This window comes from Chenopodium quinoa, unplaced genomic scaffold (genome assembly GCF_001683475.1).
Source record: "Chenopodium quinoa cultivar QQ74 unplaced genomic scaffold, ASM168347v1, whole genome shotgun sequence".
Lineage (NCBI taxonomy): Eukaryota > Viridiplantae > Streptophyta > Magnoliopsida > Caryophyllales > Amaranthaceae > Chenopodium > Chenopodium quinoa.
Genome location: NW_018743196.1, coordinates 1,828,301 through 1,847,635, shown reverse-complemented (window position 1 = coordinate 1,847,635; position 19,335 = coordinate 1,828,301). Strand labels below are relative to the sequence as shown.

At 31.8% G+C, this 19,335-nt stretch overlaps 2 protein-coding genes across 4 annotated transcripts; both read left to right on the top strand.

Annotated features, from left to right (window-relative positions):
* The first annotated feature begins 348 nt into the window (after positions 1 to 348).
* LOC110733099 (NAC domain-containing protein 92-like) lies at positions 349 to 7,180 on the top strand. Its single transcript, XM_021913116.1, has 3 exons — positions 349 to 864; positions 4,354 to 4,619; positions 6,325 to 7,180. The coding sequence occupies exons 1-3, from the start codon at positions 696 to 698 to the stop codon at positions 6,832 to 6,834; spliced, it is 945 nt and encodes a 314-aa protein (XP_021768808.1). The 5' UTR covers positions 349 to 695; the 3' UTR covers positions 6,835 to 7,180.
* A 2,857-nt stretch (positions 7,181 to 10,037) lies between these two features.
* Positions 10,038 to 18,203, top strand: LOC110733098 (putative lysine-specific demethylase JMJ16). Of its 3 annotated transcripts, XM_021913113.1 has the most exons (9): positions 10,038 to 10,289; positions 12,209 to 12,483; positions 13,551 to 13,622; positions 13,993 to 14,070; positions 14,157 to 14,669; positions 14,755 to 14,979; positions 15,163 to 15,324; positions 16,344 to 16,712; positions 17,173 to 18,203. In XM_021913113.1, the coding sequence occupies exons 2-9, from the start codon at positions 12,226 to 12,228 to the stop codon at positions 17,833 to 17,835; spliced, it is 2,340 nt and encodes a 779-aa protein (XP_021768805.1). In that variant the 5' UTR covers positions 10,038 to 10,289; positions 12,209 to 12,225; the 3' UTR covers positions 17,836 to 18,203. The 3 variants fall into 3 exon arrangements, with proteins under 3 accessions (XP_021768805.1, XP_021768807.1, XP_021768806.1); XM_021913115.1 differs by lacking the exon at positions 10,038 to 10,289 and having other exon boundaries at positions 12,339 to 12,448; XM_021913114.1 differs by lacking the exon at positions 10,038 to 10,289 and having other exon boundaries at positions 12,374 to 12,523.
* The last annotated feature ends 1,132 nt before the right edge of the window (positions 18,204 to 19,335 follow it).

The window sequence follows — 19,335 nt, the reverse complement described above, 5'->3', positions numbered from 1 at the left end:
ACTCCACAATATAGTCATGAGCTCACACAGAAACTAATTCAGCTAATACATTATTCAACCCCAAAATAATAATGTGTATGCCAGTAAATACAACACTGGAAACTTAGCTTTAAAAACACACCCATTAAATATCTCATTTTGTAATAGAAGCTAATTGTAATTAACAAATATAAGCATATACATACATAGAATCAATTAATTGCTAAGTGATGCAACTTATTCAAAAACAAGATTAATACAACTGTAAGAAATTGGAATTTTTAATAAAAAAAAAGTGCTAATGATAATTAGAGAAATTAGGCTTAATTAATAACTTTGGCCATATACTCATATGTAGCATTAATTAGCATAAGAAATAGACAGAATTAAGGATTTCTCACCCCTTTTTTCACATAATTAAGATTTCTTGTAACTTTGGCTTTTCTTGAAACTTCTCCCCACCTTAACTAACTTAGCAAGCTTTCTCTCTCCTCTTCCTTTGCTAAAAGCCAGATTATGACACATTTTTTATTATTTTGCCAAACCTTACTTCTTATGTCATCACCCCTCTTCTCCCTTATATATATACCCCCTTCTAAAACTATATACTATATTATTTTTATACATCTTATAAAAAAAATTTACAAACTTTCTCTCTTTAATTTATTTTTGGACCGCCTTCTTAAATTTGCTACATTTTTATTAAAATTATTATCATGGGTTTAAGAGACATTGGAGCAACACTTCCTCCTGGATTTAGATTTTATCCAAGTGATGAAGAATTAGTTTGTCATTATCTTTATAAAAAGATTGCTAATGAAGAAGCTCTTAAGGGTACTTTGGTTGAAATTGATTTGCATACTTGTGAGCCTTGGCAACTTCCTGGTATGTATATAAATTTCAAGTTTTTTTATTTTATTAATTACTATAATAATTATATATAATTACTATTTTTAGTATGTTTCATTTTTTTAAAAAATTTGTTAATCTTTCTTTTTGAGAAGTTTACATGCATTCTCTTCCTTTTAATTTATTCCCTCCTTTTTGAGTTGATCAAACTTGTTTTCAAAAAAACTTTTACAGATTATTTATGTTGTTTTTCAATGATTTAATGCATCATGAGTTAATTGGAACGTGATTATATATGGAGTTATGGACTGGATCACTGGAAGCTTGACCTAGAGGTTGGTATAGAAAAAATTAGTTTTATAGGGGAGAGTACAACAATTTTTTTATTTTTTTTTAAATTTTATTTATTTTGGTTTTCGCGTTTTTGTTATGATAATTGGATGGTCGAGTAACTATAGAGTATTCTCATCGCACAAGTAAAATCGTATCACTTATGATTAGTGGAATGAAAGATTTGTATATGAAATTTGGTGATATGATCATGCCTAAACGAATATTTAGTACTTTAAATGGATGGAAGAAGGAATTTTGGTACTTTTATATTTTCTCCACTTGCCACTAATTTAGTTGTAAGCTTGACTTTAAGTTTTGTTAAATTACCCATCAAAAAAAAAAAAAAAAAAAAAAAGAAAAGAAAAGTTTTGTTAAATGAGAAATGGTCTCGTGAAAATCTTCATTGCATTATTCATTATGGTGTATATAATTTTATTACAGCTTTCACATTTAAATTTAATATATCATATCATGCATATTTATTACTAGTAACAAACAATCTAATTTGATTCATGTATCATGCATAAATCTATTAATCCCAATTAGTAGACGTGTCGTGGTAAATAACTTTCTAGTATATATGAAGATTCATTATTTGTTCAATTGATTTGATTTCCTTTCACTTTTTTTTCAAATGTGCATTTAATTATAGTGCATGAAACTCCGGGATTATCAAATTTTTTGCATGCAAGTTATTGATTAAGCTAATTTTTAACTTTTATTTTTATATAATTTCTTTGTAATTTGATTAAGTGGGTCGGGGTGTATTTATTCAAGTATTTTGTGTAGTAAAACAAAATGAAAATATTCTTCAAAAAAAATGAAAATATTAATTAAATTACTATTATTTGATTAAAAATACCTCATTTTCACTATATATTTTGGGACTAAAGGGGCTCTAAAACGGCATGTTTTCTAATCTATTATAGCGAGTACAACGTTAGATCATACTTGTATACTTGCACAAGAATAATTCTTTTGAGGTTGTTACTTTCTATCTTTTTCTCCTAATAAGTTTTGTCTCTTTCGTTTTATTGGTTGTGAGTTGTGACTTGTGTCATTGTGTGTGCGCTAATTTTCCGGTTTGGTTCCCTCCTTTTTTTGCATGCCCCGTGTATTATGTGTTGAAAAGCCTTTTTCACCTCGAAAATTGAATGACTAATAGAACTAACTCACACCTTGTATTATTCTTGTGAGTGATGTTGCTGGCGTAATGTAATTATCTATAAACGTGTATTGATCACTAGCAGAATAATTATGTCCCTTTTTGTATTTGCTTCTAAATTTGGGAGTAGTTTAAAATTTTCACCTTAATTGAAAGTATGCAAGATAGTATATTCCTAATACATTTTTGATTTTTGATATGGTATTACACATAACACCAAAAAAATATTTTGTTCACTTGCATATTAAGTAGGCTTGTCATAAAAGCTACAAAATCACAAATAACAGCTTGACAACACCAAGGCTGACTCCTTTCCAAATTGAGAAAGATTACAAGCCAACCAGCTTATTTTATTGTTACACTTGAGTTTTTCTACATTCACCTATGTTGTTATATAATTTCATCTTTTACTTAAAATAAAAAGTTATTTAATTTCTAACAAAACTCTAAGTGCTTCATTAGGAAAATAAATACACTTCTAAACCCTTCTTATCTTATTTCCATAATTATTTGAAGTAATTCTAGTAATGACCAACAAATTTTCTCTTTGTTTCTTCTTATATGGTTCATTTACTAAATATGCAAAGAATAATGATGCTTTAGTTACTAATTGACAACCAATACAACAATAGAATGAAAATACCTGAAAAATCCAATTTGACTTGCTAGATTTAGATGTCAATAAGTTCAGTCATCAAGATGTATGTGATTGAATCTTGTTTACACTACTGTCTTTTGTGATTTTTTTAAAGTCGTAGATGTTTTTAATTATGGAGTACGTATTTCTTATTCTAATAATTCAAATATAAGCGGTGGAAGAAAGATAATAAGAAAGGGTTATAGAAATTACATTTTTTTTAACAGAAGAATTAGATCTTGTCAATTACGTTTTCAAATAATTTTACTGTGTTAGGAACTTTTTTAATGTCTAGGTTGTACAACAACATACCTGGAAATTGAAATTTTCTAACGCGTAAAAATTTATAATGATGATGCTAGATGGAACAAGGTCCACTAATTAATTAGAATAGGAATCCAATAATTAATTAGGATTAACAATGACGTGACACTTGGGGAAAGGGGTAATCACTGTAGAGTTATACTATACACAAGATTGTGCTTATTGCTTGATCGTAGTACTCAGTAAACTTATTTTATACTCGTATCACAACAAACTCGGTTTTCAGGATTCTTTTCTGTAACAACTAATAATAGATGGAGTATGTAGACCATCGAACCAATTAGTAATAGGTAGAATAGTCGCGATAGACAACAACCCTCATAGGTTAGTCGACGTATTTCTTATTTTACAACGTAAAACAACATTTTTTAACTTACATATGTGTTACATCTTTTTAACAGTTTCAAATTCTATATATTTTATACGGCGTACAATATTCTTTTTAATCACATAAGATGTATACTCTACCTATATGCATATTTTGGCTATTTTATCAATTTACCAAAATTGGCTTTGCCCTATAACCTTAACTACGGGTGAGAATCGAACCCCTACCATACCTCATCAGGAGATGACCGAGAGAGCTACCACCAGTCTCTCTCGGTCCACTTCGTAGAATTCTTATTCAAATTATAATATGATGAATCTAGGTTTATTATGATCACTTAAATAAGTATGTTACCGACTCCCTCTAATGGGAATCGGCGAAATCTTATTCGAAGAACTCAATCATGATGTATACGTCCTCAACAAGTAAGTAGAGGAGATGTTGTTTTCCCTTAGATGAACAACAAAGATATAATGAAACAACATTGAAAAGACTCAGATACACATATAAACTGTCAATTATATACTAAACCAATAATTCATAATATATAGTACCTTTTTTCTCTTATCCTTTTGAATAATAAGGAGAATACAATCATTGTACTTAATTAATAGTATACACGCAAATAATGATTTGATTTTATTTTCATAGAATCATAGATGCAATTATCTAATTACCATAATTTCTTGACTTTATTTTTCCTTAATTTTTTTTTATTTTATATATTATTGTGTGTAGAGGTGGCGAAGCTCAACACCACAGAGTGGTACTTCTTCAGCTTTCGTGACCGCAAGTATGCCACGGGCTTTCGGACCAATAGGGCAACGACATCTGGCTATTGGAAAGCAACGGGTAAGGATCGGGTTATACTTGACCCGAGGACCCAAGAGATCGTAGGAATGAGGAAGACTTTAGTTTTTTACAAAAACCGAGCTCCAAATGGGATCAAAACGGGTTGGATCATGCATGAGTTCCGCTTGGAGAGCCCTCATATGCCTCCTAAGGTACACAATTAATTACAAAGTACTCCGTATTTATTAAACTAAATAATAAAATTAACTTTATTAAATATCAAAACATCGTATGATATGTTTATTTTATCTTTTTTACTAGCTTTATAACGAGTGAACAATATACATAAGGGTACGGGCTGGGTCAGCCTTGTCCCGTACCAACTTAGTCTCACACATGGAAGGTACGTACATGAGCACAATAAACTCTCATGCATTATGTATTGTTGTAAGGTTAAAATTAGGAGAATATATATTTGACATGATTTAATAAATGCCTCTTTACTTCTTTAGTAATAGTTAACCAAGGAGAAGGATAGTCCTCCTAATGTCCTACATACATAACTAAATAAGACAAAGCATACAACTACACATAGTATATATAGTCGAATTAATTGAATCTAGTGCATTTTGTACTTTTTCTTTTGAATGTATAGATCACGTGAAGTAATTTAGCAACGTACTATAAATAATTAGAATGTTATTGGTCCATTCTATAGTACATCTTGCATTAATCTAGCTCATTATGAGTTGTAGGCCGAAGTATTTGGTAGTTGTACATATTTATTATGAGTAGTTTAGTAGCCTTAGTCCCTAGCTTAGCTACTTAATAACCTAAGCTAGGCCCCATGAATCATGATTAAGCTAAAGCATCGTGATTTAAATTCTCCTTTCCTTGTCTTTTCCAACTCACTTAATATTCGTATATATTAATAATAAGAACAGTATGAAATAGGGTGGATAAATAATAGAGATAGAACGGAATAGAAAGTGATTACGTGTATGTGAGAAAAATGTGGAGTCATAAACTTGTAAATTAAGTTAATTATAACTCATACAAAGTACAGAATAGAAGTTTTACTAACGTTAAGCTAAGGTGCTAAGACGAATATCATAGATACTTGGCTAGAAAGAATGGAATATTTGTAATGCAAACACAAATAATTCATTAAAGACGATCACCTCTAATGCTTAATGATTGGAGACAAGGATTTATATGTTGTCACTTTCTCTAGACAAACCCAGCATCTTAGGGCATCTATTCTTTAGAATATAGAAAATTCAAGGAAACTTCATCATTTTTCTTTGTCAATTTTACTTGTGTTGTGTTCCCTTTCATGAAGTCATCACTAAGTAACACTATTCAAATTTATCCAAGCTCCAAAATTTAGACAAAGACTTGACATATTCTACAGCATAAATTCTTTATAGATTTATCTTATAATTATACTTAATAAATAGCCCATAATAAGACAATTAGTTTGTAGTTAGTACCTGTTTAATTTCTTGGTAGTTTATGTTATTATTCTCAATAACCAACTCAGGTCACTTCTTCACTAATACTCTACATTGGCTTTAAACCATGCATTAAGAAATTTTAGTGATTTTTGATTGATTAAGTATTGATTGAAATCTTATAATTTTTTTCCCCCAATTTCCAATCATTTTTAGTTTGGTTTGATTTGATTTTTGAAAAGGTACATATTAGTAATTCGTATTTGCCTACTACCTTTTGCTAGTGCACAGAGATATGATATATGATATGCCACTATTATACAAGTACATTACAATATATTGATATTGAAGCAATTTCACGTATATATTTACCTGTATCATTTTCATTGGTGCGTCTATATAAATGTACTGTGTAACTTCTTAATTTTCGTAAAAATAATTTCAATTGTGATATGATGTGCAGGAAGACTGGGTGTTATGTAGAGTTTTTCACAAGAGCAAGACTGAAGAAAACAACAACAATAACCAATGGCAACACATGCATGAACATACAACAACAGCTAGCACCTCTTCACCACCTACTTGTTATGCATGCCAACAAACCAACTCATTCTCTTCAAATTATACTCCTACTACTACTCTTTCTCAAGAACCAATTATTAGCCAAAACAACAACATTAGAAACAACATTCCAAACATCATTACCAATGATGTTGTTACCAATAATCATCATATGTCGTCGCCATCGTCGTTAAACCCTAGCAATAATTTCATGCACCTCTTGAAAGAGGGTAACCCAAGCTACCCTTGTTGGAGTGATTTGGTTGTGAAAAATGATGATTATGGGCTATTATGGGACTTGGAAATGGAAGATCAAACTAACAAATTGGGTGATAATAATGGAGTTCTTCCTCAACTTGAATTTGGAGATGTGAGATTTGATCAAGATGATTGTGGCACCATTTTCTTCTAATGATTTTTATCATTACAAGAATTATTATTATTATTTTATTATTTTCCAACTAACAATTTAAAAAAAAATTGAAAAAAAAGAAGAAAAATAGGTTTAAAAAAGGGACATATTTAGAAAGACAAGAAGTACACCACCATTTTGTTGATTTGTGTGAAGTTTGGTGTACTAGCTATAGATAGCTTTTTATTTTTGCTTAGGCATTAAAGGATATAATATTTTTATTGTAATGCCATAATATGGTATAGGATTTAGGTTGTGGTCTATGTTATAAATATATATGTAGTGAATCATTGTATAAACACATGCATGCATGTACTTTTACCATTAATTTCCCTTTGTTTGAACATATATATTTGTAAATTTACTTGGTATTTACTCTATATTCATATATATGCTCAATTCTAGATTTTTAGTACATTTTTGACGTTTATTATATAGCACATTATTGTTTAATTTGATAAATGACTATTAGCTAACTTTTGTATTTGCCTTCAAAAAACAAACAGTTTTTGATTTTATGAAAAAATATCTTTTCAGCCAAAATGAAAATCTTGACAAAAGCAATTTTTTTTTCTAACAATTTTGTCCTTTAATTAAGGCAACTTCTAGTTAATAAATACGAGAAAAAATGATGGTCATTTTATGACGGGTTGAGAATCAACAATTGATTATAGCAGACATGTACTCGGTGTATAAATCACTTATATTATTAATCGACTTAAATGATGAATATCAACACTTAGCTTAGTAAATACGAGCTAAGTATTATGAACGAGTCAAACAACCCAAGTAAATCATGCAATAATCAATAACTTAAACATGGTCTTTTATACCAAATTATACGTAGTGTTTTATACCTACAAAAATAGATAATTGTATAAGCCTTTTAACATTGAATTAATCAAATAAATGTAGAGAATTTAGCTTGCTTTCACTACAAGTCGATCATGCAAGACAAATTAAAAAATTTGAGCAGCTTATATTACAAAGTCATTAATGAAATCACTATCACATCAACAATAATAATCTACAAATAATAACTTCAATTCACATGTTTTTTGCTAATTACTTGATAAAATCCATTATCTGTTAAAATGTTACTACCTTTGCATTTTAGTGCAATAAAACTATCCGTACTTAATGAGGTTGTATTATCTCTAACTGCTATAGCATGATAAGATAAAGCAGATCATTTGAGGACAAATTTAATTAAAGAGTATGATGTTACATGATTTGCAAGTTGAATTTAATTAGTTGTTTTTTTTTTTTTTTTGAAAAAAAAAACCTGCGGCTTTTGCATGATTTATATAAATGCTCTAACGATAAAAATTGGTGGTATGTTTGCCTCTGGTGGCTCCCTCCTCCGGGATTTTTGTCGATCGCTTTCTTGTTTTAATACCACCTCTGTTTAGATTTAATTATCACGCTATTAGTATTAATCATGCTATATGTTGATATGTAATTCTTCAATGGACCTACGTATACGTACACAACAAATTAAAGCTTTCATTGGAGTAGAGTCTAATAAACATACATATATAGGGTCCATCGATCCAGATTCCAATATTGTAAAACCAATTTCTATTTATAAGTAGAAAAATTTACTAGTCAGCTAGCCTTATATGTTAATCATCCTAGCTATCTTATCTTTTTTAAGATAAATCGTTTTTATAAGTATGTTTTTACCAAATATATTTTTTCAAATGTACAAGAAAACAAACATTTCAACATCCCTTCCATTTTATTTATTTCATTTTTGGCTCCATCATTACGTACATATTAAGTATTTTCTTATAATTTTGTCATTATTGTAGGTTCTAAAATACAGCCAGAACAAGGGCAAAAACTAGGTACTCACAAAAGTTTTCTAGCGTTATCTTCAACATGCCACGGCATCTCAAGTAATTCAAATTCACAAGGTAATTAATAATTGAAGAAAGTAAAAGAAACAGTATGTAAAGGAATATTTCCTAGGGGTAATCATATATTATATGGGCTATACTAAGTTAATTCCCCACATAAATAAATTTTCCCCGGATAAACAAAAATAATTGTCTTTTCAAGTACCAGTGGAGGGGTATATGCGTCTTTTCATATACTAGTTTAGGGGTACATATGTAATTTTCTTACCAAACAGTAAAAGCAAGTTGCAAACCGTAACTAGACAGCTCACCAAATTAAAAGTACTGAATAAATGACCCTGCTTTTTCAATATATTTACAAAAATACCATCAGATTAACAAAAATATAATTCGTTTATCTGGCAGATTAACTTGTAAATTCCCATATTATATGTAGTTTAATATCACATCAATAATGGCCTACAAATGTAATAATGTTTATACTAATTACTAAAATTGTCACATAATCTTGTGATTTAGCAATAGTTTTTGTTCTATCTGGCTAGATAGCCACACCATCATATATAGTATAACTCCAAAATAATACTCTTTTACAAGTTTCGCCATTTATAAGGAAGTTCGGATGTATTGCTTTTATTGCTTTACATGGCTATAGGAGGCTCTAAGACAAAAGGATTTTGACATTCGATTGCATATGATGGATAGCGGAAAATTTATTACCACGCGTGTAATGGAATGAATGTAAAGAAAGGTATATATATCTCGATACATTACAACAATTTGAGATGTGACACACCTTGTTTTGTAATAACGCTTCTTTTGCACTGGGTGGATAACACGTATAGAATTGTCCAATAATCCAATTTACTAATTAGCATTTTGTAAGACAAACATTAAGTGAAAATGTTACTCCGTTGTTTTCTTGTTGATGTTCTCATTAAGAAACCTACCACTATTTACAATAAGAATAAATTTTAAATTATCTCCAATATATATGTTGGGAAAAAAAACACATAATTTAATGAAGTTTTTTTTTATTTTGGCGTTATATATCATACTAATTTATTTTTTTTGGGTACTACGACGAGGAGTTCCCACCACCTTTGGCAAGTGGACTAATCTCCCACGGGAGTTTGCATGGGTACCTCGATGGGCAGTATCCCTTCCAACTGGGTAAATGCTTAATAGTTGTAACTTTATGTTTAATAGGTTTAGTCAAAATAATAAAATAAATAAATAAAATAAAATAAGGGTCTAGATTTGGGCTAATATCAAAAATTAATATTGGGTAATTAATTCTGGGCTACAGATTTGGGCTAATTTGGATTTTCCTAAAAATTGGGCTGGGCCGCCTATTTTATAACATTGGGCTGGCCTAAGAAAATTTCGATTATAACCTCAGTATGTCAGAAGTTCATAACACAGAAAATCGTACTCCTCAACTCACTCTCATTTTTCTCTCTCCTCTGCAAAATTTTCTTACATCAATGGAGTTTTAGGGATTTCTTTTTTAGTTTATTTACCTCTTTCTTCAGTTTTATTCGTCGCTCAAATTTACAAGTTTTCGTCATTTTTTCTAAAGATTCAACTAAGGTATGCTCGAAATTTCACTTCAATATTTTTTCGGCGCTTTTTTTGATGCTCTGTATACTATTCAAATTAGTTAATCCAACATTGTTATGGAGAAATTCATGTTGTTTTTGCTAGATTATGTTAATTTTTTTCTTGATTTTGTTACTTATGAATGAAAATTAGGAAAAACTGGAATTTAATTTACACAGTAATGGAAGACTAGTATAATTATCAGATTGTAAACAATTTATTAGAGCTTATTTTTTGTAAATTACTTCGTATTTGTTAGAGCTAGTTAATGGTGATGTATTAATGGAGTTTTTAGTTGATTATTTATCTTTTTGAAAAATGGGGGAAAAGTTTTCGTTAATGCTGCAAAAGTTAAAAGGATATTGGAAGTTAGGGTTTGAAATTGATTTTATGGTTTTATATTCGTTGTTTACTGTACTTGAATTTCTTGAATGTTTCGTGTTCTCTTATGTTCTAGAGAGATTGGCTTTTACCCAATTTATTGCCATGGAGATGAGATGATGAGTATGTACATGAATACCCTGAAGTAAAGCTTGATTGAATGCTTTATTTCCGTCGTAGTTAATTGTCATTTGACCTTATTAGTATAGAGAAATGCTGGTTTGTAGAATTTCCCCTTTGCCTGGTAGTAGTGAGTAGTGAGTGGAGGGCGGTTTAATTGAGCACTCGAGCTCTAGTTTGCTTATGTTGAAGATGAAAACTACTCACCGTCTCACTTTATACTTAATTACTTACTTCACTCTAATTGAGCAAAGAAAAGTCTGAAGTTCTAAATCAAATGCGGTTATTAGGCCAACTAGTAGTTTTTAGCTTTTAGCTTTTGAGTAGTTAGTGCTGTTGGAAGTTGGATGTAATTGTTGGTTATTAGGCCAACGGTTGAATGTAATTGTTGGTAGGTTAGGTTTTAAAGTAGGTGTTGGTAATATGAGTGTTTAGCAAAAGTAGCGGCTTAAAATTTAAGCGTCAATAAAGATTACATGTCTATTAGGGAATTTAACTATATTTTGATATTTTAATTTATGGTTGTATTTAGTATTACCTTATTTTAATTTAACAATGACTATTTTATTTTATTTTTTTAATAATAAAAGGTAAGCATAAGAAAGGTATTAATTGATTATAGTCAATGTATGGAGTATTTTCTGTGTTTTACATTAAAATTATTATGCATGGAATTTATTTTTACGCTAACTATCAATAATAACTTATAAAACCATGATTTCACCATAGAAGATAGCATGAACAACAAAAATCAACAAATCGCCATATCAGATTACTTAATTTACGTAATATTATATTAAAATTTGACCACAAAAGAAGAGTTATCGCTATATCAGATTACTTAATTTACGTAATATTATATTAAAATTTGACCACAAGAGTGCAACAATATATTGTGGCTAAATTTGTCACATATTGCTACATCCCATGGTATAAATATTAATTAGACCTTTTGTTTAATGCCAAAGAAATTGGGGAAGAAGTAACTAAGTGGAGGAAGAAAGCAGTAAATGGAACGTAGAAGTACTTGAACTCTACTACTACTTTTTTGTATGACATGTTAAATCTTGTAATCATTGGCGACACCACCCAACCTTTACTTCTACCTCAAACCACTATCTAAACCACTACCTTGCTAAACACTTAATCTTTTATCTTTTGACTTGGTCAAACCACTAATCTCTACCTCAAAAACTTGTTGCTGAACACGCTCTTAGTGACAGATAATGCTAAGAGTTAGTAGTGGAAGGGAGGCTTTTTGACTGATAGTCAAGAAGATCCTGGTTACAATTTTGTTGTGCTAGTTGACTGTCGAAAAATCACTAATGGCATTCTATACTCTGTTAAAGTTCTTGCCTATTTATTCATGAGACAAACGAGTTGAACATATTACTTTTTTGTGCTCTTAGTTGGCTCAGTAGAATTGATGGTGACTGAAAACATGAGTCCTATTGAGAAGCATCAAGAAGAGAAACTAGATATTCCTCCGGATTTGACTTCACTCGCCACATTCAGTTTGCAAAGAGCAGAAGTAAATGATCTTGAGATATCTTCAGGGATATCCCCTTCTGATATTGATGGTCTTGAAAGCATCAAGAGAAGTTTGAAGATTCAACAAAGACCATGGATTGTTTATGACCAGTTCGAAGGTGAAAGGGAGCCAGATGTGAAACCACATGATATGGTCATACTTGTTTCTCCTTAATATTTCAGTGTTTGTAAATGTAAGATTTTGTATCTGGTTTGCCTGCATTGAATTATACAAGGTTTATACTAAAAAAGTAATCACCCTAGAGCTGAAAATGATGGAAACTTCTTTCTTACATCATACGAAATATAATATGAAGAATGGAAAAAAAATCTTTCATAAATAGAATTTAGGTGATTCCGTGTAAATTGCTACCTTTCAAGTAGTTATTGATTGTTACCATGGGTAAAAATTTATGATTTATCACAAAACTGAAGTAGATTTCATAAAATGGTGCAGGTATTACATAGGGTATATGTTCAAATGTTTTCTGGAGTGCTGATTACTTCGTATGGTTACGGAGAAATGCTACTTGTACTTGTCAGTGGTGTAGGACATGCATGCTCAAAGTAATCAGAACTAACAACATTTTGAAGATAACCAATGATTTTCAACTAGCATACATAGAGTTAGGTGCATTAGTGTGGATTTTCCCTTTCTTAAACTTGTGTATGTTTGTCCGTTTCTACTGTACAATTTGTTATTGACTGTTGCCATTGGCCAACTGTATGCTTTTTTCAAAAAACAGAAGTTGGGAGTTAACATTGTAGTACTTCTTCCGAAAGATGGTTAGAGCCAATGAAGATTTATAAAAAGGTGCATGTATTATGTTGGATAAATGTTCGCATGTTTTCTGGAATGTTGATTGTTCTATTGGTTACATAGATGTGTTACTTGTCAGTGGTGTAGGACATCCATGCTCATTGACTTTCATCCTCTTTTCCTCTTACTCCATGTTCTTGCAAATCCCTTACAACCTTAGTGAGGGTTGCTGAAGGTTGTCTTGTTGATATCCTTCAAACCACTTGTTTGCATCTGCTGCTTTTACTGTCTATCCAAATAAATTTGTTAAATCAGGTTGAATTGTACTCTGAATGAACTCGGCTTTATAGGGATCTTAGAAATATATTTCCCTTCTCTGTTCTGCATATAATTCACTGGATGCAAGTTATGCCAAGTCCACTTATTCTAATTTTTTTTTTTTTTTTTTTTTTTTTTTACAGAGTTCATCTCCAAAGGTTTGTCTTCCCAAGGGTGTTACAAGAGGATGCTCAAACTGCAGCGGGTGTCAAAAGGTCTAACCTGGATTTTTTTTTTTTTTTTAAATTTTATTTTAATTGTTCAGGTAGCCGACCCTACTTATGGGATTAAGGCTTTGATTGATTGATTGAAGTATTTCAATTGACTTGAACATCACATTATTGTTGGTCCAAACTCCAAAGTTCTTTGTTGCATGTAACTCTTAATTATGGTTCCTCCATATCAAATTGTTACCTTTTAAAATTAGACCATATCTTTAGCTTCTGTAGACTTTTGGCAATGATTAAATTGATATTTGGAAAGGATTGATTAATGGAGAACTGCGTTATTTGAAATTCTTTAATTAAATGCTTCTATTCTAAATCTTTTTCCTCTTCTTATTTTCTATTATTTTTTGATAAGTAGGTTTCAGCTAGGTGGGATCCCGAAGGTGCATTCACTCATGCACTAGAAGATGTAATTGTATTTCATCCTAACGAAGAGGCATGTTTTCAACTCTATATTAGTATATTTACTTTATTCAATGCTCATTTATTGTTATGTTATAAAATTTTATGATTTGCTTTCAGGATTTCAAGGACACCTTCAAGTACATTGAAAGCATACGCCAACAGGTGGAACCCTATGGATTATGTCGTATTGTCCCACCTTCATCATGGAAATTTCCAAGCTTTTTTGAGGAAGATGACATCTGGCAAAATTATAGATTTTCTACCCAAGTTCAACGGGTTAATGAGCTCAAAAATCACGGCTCCTTTAGAAAGGTAACTCCAGACAGTGACACTAGAGAGGCAAAACGAAGAAGATTGGATTACGAGTCTACTGATGTTTGTGCTGCAAATTTTTGCTCTGATGAATGCCAAGGATTAGAAAGTTTCTGTATTGAATCTGGTCCAGAGTTCAATCTTATAGCTTTTAAACGGTATGCTGATTATTTTCACCAGTGTTACTTTTCCAAAGAAGTTGAGGCTCCATATGTTCAATCAAGGGCAGCTATGCATCAAGCTCAGAGGGAACCATCTGAACAAAATATTGAAGGTGAATTTTGGCGTATTGTGGAAAAGCCAACTGAAGAAATAGAAGTATGTAGACGCTGTTTCAGATAATGTCGTAAAGCTTTAACTTTACATTTCTGATCAACTTACAGTGCTATCTGTCTTTATTTAGGTGCTTTATGGGACTGATACCATTTCTGAAAAACTCGGCTGCAATTTTTCAGTATCATCAAACCTAGGTCAGGCATCTGATTCCATTGAAGGTGTTTCTTCAAATTGGGACTTAAATCATCTCAACAAGTTGCCTGGTTCCTTGCTTTCGTTTGAGACATTGGACTCTTCTGGTATATTGGCGCCTCAGCTACATATTGGAATGTGCTTTTCATCTCTTCCTTGGGTAAGACCTTTGAGCTTCAAACTCATGTGATACTAATTTGTCATTTTGGACTTTTGGTGGTTCTGTGTAATTTTCAGTCTTTTCGGTGAGTGAATTCAACATATCATTTATTTTTGTAAAGTATTCCCCTTAAATAATATATTTTCTGATAATTATTATCTTTTTCTTTGAATTATCAATCAGACTGTTTCAGAGCATCACTTATATAAGCTGCAGTATCTGCATTTGGGTGCTCCTAGGATATGGTACAGCACACCCGGATGTGACTCACATAAGTTTGAGGTTATTGCAAAAAGACACTTCCCAGCTTCTGGAAAAGATCATCTTGAGCGAACTCATAGACCAGTAAGTTCTTTAGTTTTGCCTCTATGCCTATAGCAAACATGAGACAGTATTCTTCAAAATCTTAGGAAAAATTTCAAATTTTCTGCTAAGGTATTCTGGCAGATAGCATAAAAAATTTATGTATGTATAGTTCCATTGATTTAAAAGATTGTCACGCGTGTAAATTTTTGAAGAAAGGTCTTTCTATGTGTTATACATGTCATTTATTTATGATAACGACATAACGTGCTATATTACTATGTTCTATTCATGGTACCCAAGTTTAACCTAAAGGTGGTGATACCTTAGTGGAAATAAGATAATGGCATTGCTTAAGTGCATGACACTACCTGTATGGCTGTATCACTGTATGCATGAGATAAATAACAGCAGAGAATCTTTCATATTCCAGCGTGATAATGCATTTGAACTGTCTTGTTTGTGTAAATATATACATGTGCAAGAATTGGTTTATTAAACTACCAGTGTGTTTCAGTGTTTGTGGCCAACCTTGTATTCTGATTTGCCAGGAAACGAGACTGTAGTCTGGGATCCTTTTTCTGTCTTTCTTTTTGTTTTTTTAATCTTTAGTTATCTTGAACTTTGGTGTTGTGGTTCTTACTGTAATGGACTGATGTTTACTGCTTACTAACTCATGCAAATAACAGTAAAATTATATAGAAAGATTGATTCTTTGAATAATGTAGATAATCTGATTTTTTTGCAAGTTGCAAGAATTAATAAAGATGGAAGCTTTAAGTTTGATTGATGATGGAGAAAGGGTTACAAGGGATAATGTAATAGCTTAAGGCTATCAATCTTCGATAGTGAGTTTAGCTCACAACTCTCCAATAATGGCTTTAGGCCATAACTCTCTAAAAGGTTCTCACCAAATTTCTGCCTGCCTATTCCCTTCCCTTCCCTCTCTATTTATACTAAGGACTCTTAACCTAGTGAGCTAATATTAGTAGAATACCTATACTACCCCTCCTTAGGTTGATCTATTACACTTACCAAATTGTTTGAATTTATAATTTCAGGATCGACAATTGTCCCCTACAATATTAAAATCAGAGGGTATACCAGTTTATCGTTGCATCCAACGGCCCGGCGAATTTGTTCTTTTTCTTCCAGGAGCCTACCATTCAGGTTTTGATTGTGGGTTCAGTTGTTCTGTGTCGGCAGTCTTTGCTCCATTGGAGTGGTTGCCTCATGGGCAACTTTCAACGGAGCTATACCGTGAGAAGAGAAGGAAAACACTAATCTCTTATGATAAGGTGCTATTAAGAGCAGCTGATGAAGCTTTGAAGGCCCAATGGGAATCTCTATTAAGGGGTAAGAAAACACCAAAAGTCTTGACATGGAAGGAGACTCTTGGAAAAGACAGGGTATTAGCAAAAACTTTGAAGGTAAGTGCCCTTGACTTTTCTTGTAACACGAAGTATTTAGGAAAATATTAATATGGCTTAATCGTTACAATTAATTGGCAATGGAGTAGCGACTACCTAATGCAATTGGGCCACGTAACTCTAATGATAGTATGCCCCAATGCCACTATCGTTTTTAAAAGGATGGGATGATTCAAGCTACCCAGAGAACCTTATCACAGGATCTTCTTCACCCAAGAGCTCCTAGTGGGCCTATGACCTCAAAGCTACTAGGTTGAAACTGTAAATCACTCCACTAGACCAATATAAGCTTGGCAAAAGTGCTATTGCTTTGTGATAGTCCTATTTGTAATATTTCCGGTCTTTTACTCTGTTATTGTTTCTACTTCAGTGAATGCATTCTCTCTTTGATATTACAGCTGATTTTAGTTTTATCAGCAAAGCTGACATATCGTCGACTACTTTTTTTCTTCTTGCGCAGGAGCGAATTAGGTCAGAGACAAGAAGTAGGGAATATCTTTCTTCTGCGTCTATGTCAAGGAAAATGGAAGAAGCCGTCAATGGTGATGGCCGGAAACTGGAATGCAGCGTCTGTTGTTATGACTTGTATATGTCTGCAGTATCCTGCCCATGTAACCATAACAGATATTCATGCCTGCTTCATGCTAAGCATTTCTGCTCTTGCCCCTGGACTGAGAAAATCTTCCACTTCCGCTATGAAATCAGCGAGTTGAATATTCTTGCAGAAGCCACGGAAGGCAAGTTGGCTGCGACCAGGATTTGGTTCAAAGAAAATCTTGGGCAGGCCCTGCAGTGGGACAAGCCCAATTTAAATCAAAATGAATATTCAGATAATCCATCATCTGCTGCTAAAGACAAGGTTACCTCTGTAGAAAATGAGGCTTCTGGCTCAAAGTTACTTTCAGAGACAACTGGATCCCTTGAAATGAATGGTAATATCAATGCTAAAGCCGGGAAGACCAGTTTGAACAATGCATCTAATGATACAAGTTCATCTTCTTCCTCTGATATTGATTTAGATGAATACATCACAAGTCTGGAGAAAGCCTATAAAAGTGGAGCTTTCCGTCCAGCATCCAACAGCGAAGGAGAATCGTTGCCAAGTGGGAAAGATCGTGTTTAGAAACCAGGGGGTCTTATGCAAACTGTTTACCCCGACAATAATACGTGTGTTCTCTTATACATCCTGTGATTAAATCATGTCTATTACAGTATTGTATTACTCTTATCATCGTATGTTACTCTCGGCAGACCACAATCGAGTAAGTATCATGTATCAGGATTCTTTCCAAGAATCTGTTATGATGTAAAGCAATTCTCAAATTTTTCAAAAGAATTATGAAAGGTAGTCGTGTCTCCTATTTTCAGCACATGAGCTCAACGTATATTGTGCACATGCTGACATGTAATATGTATGAAATGCTGCACTAGAATTTTATTGTTAACTTTTATTCTAATACTTAGCTTACAATTGAAATTAAATTTTTAATAGACATTTGAGATTATTTAATACAGAAGTAGTAGTTTATTTTATAAAAGACTGGAATGCTAAAATGGGGCAATGGTAAAATCCCTGCCTTAGCTTCTGAGAACTAATCTTTATAAATAAATAAAACAAACTTCTGAGAACTAATTAAACATCTCTATCATCATATCATGTATTTCTCCGATTGGACTAATAAAAAATCTTACCCCCTTTATAAAAAAAAAATAAAAAAAATAAAAAAAATAAATAAATAAAAAATAAAAAAAATAATAAAAAAGAAAGACTAATCTATGTCATGGACAATGAAATCTAACAAGCTCTACACTTTTATATAAAAACATTATTACAAAAGTAAAAATAGTGTGGTAGTAACCTCAATTTGAAGGCTATGTAAAATATTTGTAAACATTTCATAAATTTTAAAATTTAGAGTACGTCTCTTTTCACTTAAATTTTACTCATATTAGAATGAAGCATTATAAGATAATGAAACTTTAAAAGGGAAAGAATCTCTTTTTCCTATACTCTTATTTATACATCTTTTTATATTGGTTGAAAGGATCAAAATGAGTTTATGTAACTAGAGTAGCACATAGACACATAGTTAGCATTAATATTACAAACCAAAGTTGATAGTTTAGGGTGGCCGGTGGCGTAACACCACAATGTTCATGCCACACCGGGCCAAAAGATGAACGATTATTTGATTCTACTAGAGATCGGTGTTAGAACCCTTCTGACTTCCCTTGCCTGAAAATCTGCTTCCTACACGAGAACAACAAGTTAAACCTAGCAACAAAAGGCGTTGCTCGATGATATTAGCTATGTTACCCTAATAAATTAGAAGGGGGACATGACTTAGGTTACCTTTGGTGATTGATTGCAATTGATCATTAATAATTTACCTCAAAAGGAGCTGAAATAACTATAGATAATATCACAAGATAAGTTACTACGTTCTTGATTATTCGTTACCCACCGAAAGAAGAATTATCTTTAGGGTAAATAATATACTCCATGTATAAAAACTGATTAAAGATAAAATCGTACAAATGTACTAAAATTGCATGTAATGTCATTTCAATCTTTCAATTAATGATCATGTTCTAATTAAGGCATGTGACTCTGATCTATAAA